The sequence below is a fragment of the Hyaena hyaena genome, unplaced genomic scaffold (assembly GCF_003009895.1).
Source record: "Hyaena hyaena isolate Hyena2069 unplaced genomic scaffold, ASM300989v1 scaffold_459, whole genome shotgun sequence".
NCBI classification, from domain to species: Eukaryota; Metazoa; Chordata; class Mammalia; order Carnivora; family Hyaenidae; genus Hyaena; species Hyaena hyaena.
In genome coordinates, this window is record NW_024081093.1 from 266,560 (window position 1) to 272,559 (window position 6,000).

Consider the following 6,000-nt stretch of genomic DNA (forward strand, 5'->3'; position numbering starts at 1 on the left):
ATCATTTAAATAAGGCTCATCCATTTAGCCAAACACCATGCAGCCCTAAACTCTGTACCGAAATGATCAGATATCTAAGACCTACGAAGTGAAGGGACCAGGATGTAAAACAGTCACCTCCTGTACATGCACAGTAGAGCTGCCAGAGGACACGCTAGAAGCCGCAGACCCTAGTTACGGGGTGCAGGGTAAGGACTGTGGGGCCGAGCACTAAAGCTAGAGACTTCAGACAGAAAGCTGGTACGAGAGAAACTCCACTGAAGAAAGCTGGCCGGGTGTCATAGAAATATGCCTCCGACCCCTGCCATGGAAACGGTGCTTCAGCCTTGGGACTCTGCCAAGGCTGGGGCTGAGCCTCTAGGTTTCCTGCCCGGCCCCGCACAGCCTCGCACCCCGACCTGCAGAAGGGGAAGGGGTGTCACCAACGGTCTGTGCCAGATGGTATATTCACCCACAGCACACGAGCAGCCCAGGTCCCTGTGCACTTGTTGGAGTAGCTGAAATGGAGGTTAAACCTATTCTCCAGAGTGGTGGCTTCTGGAAATTTCCCAGGAAGTCCCCCTTACTGTGTATAGCATTGGAGAACCGTGCCGCTTGGAAATAACCGTGAGCGATATCTAGCTTACTTAGTGGCATCCCGGTAGCACTTCTGACCCCGAATCCGAGAAGTATGTGCCGGGACTCCCCTGACGTTTGCCGCTACCTCGCGGTTGAGTTCTGCGAGTTGGCCGGGAAGGAGCTGCAGTGTCTCACTGCTCTGTGTGGCCGCGCTGGGCTCTCTGACGGCCCTCTGAATGTGCCCACGGACCCTGGTGACTGGAGTAAATGGGGCTCTGGTCTCCAGTTGCGGGGGGCAGGATCTAGCTCAGTTCCTGCACAGCAGCTGCAGTGGTGGCCGCGCCAGGAGAGCCACATGGGCTCGCGGCTGGTTTGGGGTCTGCAGGGAGGTTTGTTTTGGGCCTTCAGTTTGTAGGTTAATTCAGCACCTGGACTTTGTTCATTGGGAGGTGGGACAGTGCCCTGCGTAGACGTCCCAAGCTTGCCCCCCCCAGCCGTTCTTTTTTTTTTTAATGTTTTTTTTTCATGTTTTATTTATTTCTGAGAGAGAGAGAGAGAGAGACAGCATGAGCAGGGGAGGGTCAGAGAGAAGGAGACACAGAATCCAAAACAGGCTCCAGGCTCTGAGCGAGCTGTCAGCACAGAGCCAGATGCGGGGCTCGAACCCCCCAACCCTGCGATCATGACCTGAGCCAAAGCCGGACACTTAACTGACCCACACAGGTGCCCCTTTCTGAACGGCCACTAAGCACGACAGCACCCAGTGTCAGGAGGCTGCTGCCCTGAACCCTTGTGTCTTAGGGAACTGCAGCCACGCCCGGGACACTAAGTGGCCTGGGTCACTAGCCGCTGGGCCCTTTCAGTACCCAGAGTGCTGTGCACACCTCCTGCCCTCATGTTCTGAACTGAGCTATCACACCTCAGTGACGTGGTGAGAGGGACAGAAGCCTCCCCGTTGTTCGTGAGGAACTAAGCTGTGTGCCCCAGGTGACAGAGGTCCGGCTCGTCCGAGATTTCTCCTGGGGCTGCTGGAGACCTCGCACAACTGGCCTTGTGCGAGCTTCTGGGCCCCCAGACAGCTCCCATCTTCACAGCTTGGCCTGCGAGGCTCTCTCCCCGCTTTCTCCTTGTCGGATAGCCAGACTCGGGAGAGGGCTGGGGAGGGGGGAGGGGACTGAGGGAGGAGGGGGAGGGGAGGACTGAGGCAGTGTGGACCCAAAGCCCTCCATTCGGAAGAAGCGTTTTTCTCTCTGCAGTCACAGTACATTCACTCTTCTCTCTCCTAGTGTTTGTTTGGGGTTAGCTGCTGACAGGCCTCTTTGCCCGCACACCCACCTTGGTCAGGAAATGCTTCCACAAGCGAGAGCACCTGACCCTGGGTGGGGAGTACAAAGTGCTGGTAAGGGGTGAGGAACAGGCTGCAGCCCGGAGACGCCCGGACTGAGGACATCTAAGTTTTTAAAGTTGTTTTTTTTTTTACTTTGAATGAGAGCGTTGGGGAGGGGCAGAGAGAGAGGAGTGAGAATCCCAAGCAGGCTCCACACTGTCAGTGCGGCGCCCAGCGTGGGGCTCAGACCCACCAACTGTGAGATCATGACCTGAGCTGAAATCTAGAGTCAGACGCTTAACCGACTGAGCCCCCCAGGCGCCCCTGTATCTCCAGCTTTTTAGTCTGAATCCTTACTACTGACGTCGGGAACTTGGGGCCTATGATACGGAGTCGTTGCTTAGGAAAACAAACAGATGTGCACATTTGAATATAAGTGCAACGACATCTATAGTGAAGAGTCACCAATAGACCCGAACTCGTGACCAAACTGTGGAATCAGAAATGTCCAAAACCCTTTTTTTTTTTTTTTAATAGTTTATTGTCAAGTTGGTTTCCATAGAACACCCAGTGCTCATCCCCACAAGTGCCCTCCTCCATGCTCATCACCCCCCTTCCCCTTCCCATCAGCCCTCAGTTTGTTCTTGGCATTAAGAGTCTCTCGTGATTTACCTCCCTCCCTCTCCCCCACTATTTTTCTCCTTCTCCTCCCCCATGGTCCTCCGTTAAGTTCCTCCTAATCCTCCTATACGTGCAAACATGATATTTGTCCTTCTCTGCCTGACTTATTTCGCTCAGCATAACACCCTCAAGGTCCATCCATGTTGCTACACATGGCCGGATTTCATTCTTTCTCATTGCCATGGAGTATTCCATGGTATAGATAAACCACATCTTCTTGATCCGTTCGTCCGTTGATGGACACTTAGGCTCTTTCCATGTCTTGGCTATTGTGGAGAGTGCTGCTATGAACACTGGGGTACATGTGCCCCTGTGCATCAGCACTCCTGTGTCCCTTGGGTAAATTCCTAGCAGTGCTATTGCTGGGTCATAGGGGAGTTCTGTTGTTAATTTTTTGAGGAACCTCCACACTGTTTTCCAGAGGGGCTGCACCCGTTTACATTCCCACCAACAGTGTAGGAGGGGGCCCATTTCTCCACATCCTCGCCAGCATCTAGAGTCCTCTGATTCCGACACCCTTCTTAAAACCAGTCAGAATCAAGACATGAAAGAAGAACCCCACGCAGGTGAAAACCAAGAGGGAAGAAAAGCTTTCCCCTATTAAGAATTCATGATGGGGGCGCCTGGGGGGCTCAGTCGGTGAAGCGTCCGACTTTGGCTCAGGTCATGATCTCGCGGTTCGTGGGTTCAAGCCTAACGTCCGGCTCTGTGTTGACAGCTCAGAGCCTGGAAACTTTCAGATTCTGTGTCTCTCCCTCCCTCTGTCCCTCCCCTGCTCATGATCTGTCTCTCGCAAAAATAAATAAAACATCTAAGAAAGTTAAAAAAAATTCATGATGGCTGGATGAGGAAAATAGTGAATCCTTGAACTAAACAGGACACGTCTGGTTGAGTCGGTGCCGACAGGGACGACGTCAGGGGGGCTGCTTAGTCGCCGGCGCCCACGGAGGATACAGCGGCGCACCTTTGCTAACTTGTTGCTGGTGGGCTGGCTTTTTTTTTCTTTCCGCCATTACTTGGAGTTTGTGTCTTAAATGATCGGTGTTTCATGGGTGTCTTTTCTGTTCTGAGCGAAGGCGGCCTCAATGATCCCCCCAAAGGAGGTGCCCCCTGAGGCCATCCTGCTGGCCGTCTACCTGGAGCTGCAAAACGGTGAGTCTTCCCCCCAGGCCCCACGGGCCCTGTCCCACCGCCATATCTGCTGTTTTTCCTTGCACTTAAAACTTTGCCTGCCTTGAAGACATTACCCATCCAGTTGTTCTAGGGAAAAATGGAGCTAGGGCGGTTTTGGGATCTTACAAATCCCTGCTTCTTCCCAATGAACCATATTCGCTTTTATCTGTGAAGAGACAGAAAAGCGTAGCTTCTGCCTCTTAATTATGATTTCTCCCTACGAGTTACCTTTTCTGTGAGGCAGCCCAGATGGGTTGAGACCGTGAGTCAGCAAGCTGCTGAGAGGGGTACACGGTGGCATTCCGAATGCAGCTGTCATTAGTGAGTGCTACGGGGAGCCAGCTCCTGCTGAGAAATAGCCAAACCTAAAGGCAGGCCTCGCCTCTGGAGCGCATCCAGCCCGTAGCCCCCGAGAAGGCGGGCTGGGGGCCCCGGGGAGAGCCTGCGTGAAGCAGACAGAGACCCGCACCAAGAAATGGAAGAAACAGACGTATTAAGGTTCTGAGTCGTGCCTCCTTTTGCTCGTGGGGATCCGTACATGGTTCCTCTCTCTTTGTAGCTCTTTATGGAACGAAAGTGCCTGGGACCCAGCTGGCCCCGGCCGCGGCCTCCTGGCCCCAGATACCCTGTCCCGTGCGGCTGCCTTTGAAGGCAGGTTCTCAAGCCGGGCTCTGTGTTCGAATCGCCGCGAGGCTTTTAAAAATCCTGCTGCGCAGGGCGCGCCCCACGTCTCTTAACTCAGCGTCTGGGAACAGATGTGTCCCGTGGCCTCAGTGGACAGCAAGGTGGCAGACCACTGCTCCCCTAGACCATCTTCCACCCCCTGGCGCGATGCTGATGGCTTGCTTTGTGTGCGCTTGATGGGGTTTCTGCGGCTGCTCTAACAGGAAGTGTTTTCTAGGGAACACCCAGCTGGCCTTACAGATCATCAAAAGGAACCAGCTGCTCCCCGCGGTGAAGACGCTGTCCGAGCTGAGGAAGAAACCGGTCTTCCAGCCCGTCCACCCGGTCCAGCCCATCCAAATGCCAGCCTTCACCGCACAGAGAAAGTGACGTTTCTGCTCTCAGAAAACTGTTACTTGAGATCCAGGGGAGTGTTTAGGGGCCTTTGCAGTTGTATCACAGCAAAATGCATAAAAGACAGATGGTGAAAGGTGCTAGTTTTGAAGACACAATTTTGAAACGATTCTAACCCCTGGGTTTTTTGTCGTTTTGGGGTTTTTTTGTTTTTGCCGGAAGCTTACTTAAAATTAAGGATTCACAAACTCCTTTTCATCTGTTTTTCTTTTATCTTAAATTTTGAGCCATTATGTGATGTATCTGTGACATAGGCAATTAAAACATGGTCTTATCAGAACAGTCTTGTATGATGTCTCTTCTTGCAACTGGTGGACTATTTTAGCATCTGAGGTTTAGTGCTGATATTTTTAAACCTGAGAGGGCTGCCATTAGAAGAGGGGCCAATCCAGAAGCTGGCCTGGGCAGGAGGGGGGAGGCTGACACGGTCTCCACCTAGTTATGGCTAAAAGGACCGGAAAATGCATAGTAAACCCGCAGGGCCAGTAAAATTGGCCTAAGAAGAGATGACTGGTCTGCTCGGCGTCACTTGCTTCAAGACTACAGAGGAAGACAAGCTGGGTTCAGGGCATTAGACGTGCTCACCCTCCAGCACCCCCGGGCAGGGACACCGGCTCTGGGGTCTGCTAGCAGGGAGCTCAGGTTCATTGTTAATCTCTGCAGATGCAAACAAGAATTTTTTTTTTTTTTTTAAGAATAATTTTTTTTAATTGCTTCTTTTCGGGGGTGCCTGGGTGGCTTAGTCAGTTAAGCGTCTGGCTTCAGCTCTGGGTCATGATCTCACGGTTCATGGGTTCAAGCCCTGTGTCGGGTTCTGTGCTGCCAGCTCAGAGCCTGGAGACTGTTTCAGATTCTGTGTCTCCCTCTCTCTGACACTCCCCTGCTCACACTGCCTCTCTCTCTCTCTCAGAAATAAATAAACAAAAATTGCTTCTTTTCAAGAGGCAGGTATATGTCATGCGATTGACATGGCCACAATTTGTCCATAAGGTCAATACATGAACCTTAGGGTAAAAAAGTCGCATAATACATGGGGCGCCTGGGTGGCTTAGTCGGTTAAGCGTCCGACTTTCGCTTAGGTCATGATCTCGCGGTTCGTGGGTTCGAGCCCCGCGTCAGGCTCTGTGCTGACTGCCAGCTCAGAGCTTGGAGCCTGTTTCAGTCTGTGACTCCCTCTCTCTCTG

General features: G+C 52.6%; 1 protein-coding gene across 2 annotated transcripts in view; it reads left to right on the plus strand.

Moving 5' to 3' along the window:
- The window catches only part of CNOT10 (CCR4-NOT transcription complex subunit 10), a 64,977-nt gene extending 59,881 nt beyond the window's left edge, over window positions 1-5,096 (plus strand). For both annotated transcript variants that reach the window (XM_039253731.1, XM_039253732.1), the window contains exons 18-19: window positions 3,643-3,718; window positions 4,641-5,096. In XM_039253731.1, coding sequence (XP_039109662.1) covers window positions 3,643-3,718; window positions 4,641-4,792 — 228 coding nt within the window. In that variant the 3' untranslated portion in view covers window positions 4,793-5,096. The remainder of the gene's footprint in view (window positions 1-3,642; window positions 3,719-4,640) is intronic.
- Window positions 5,097-6,000: the final 904 nt, after the last annotated feature.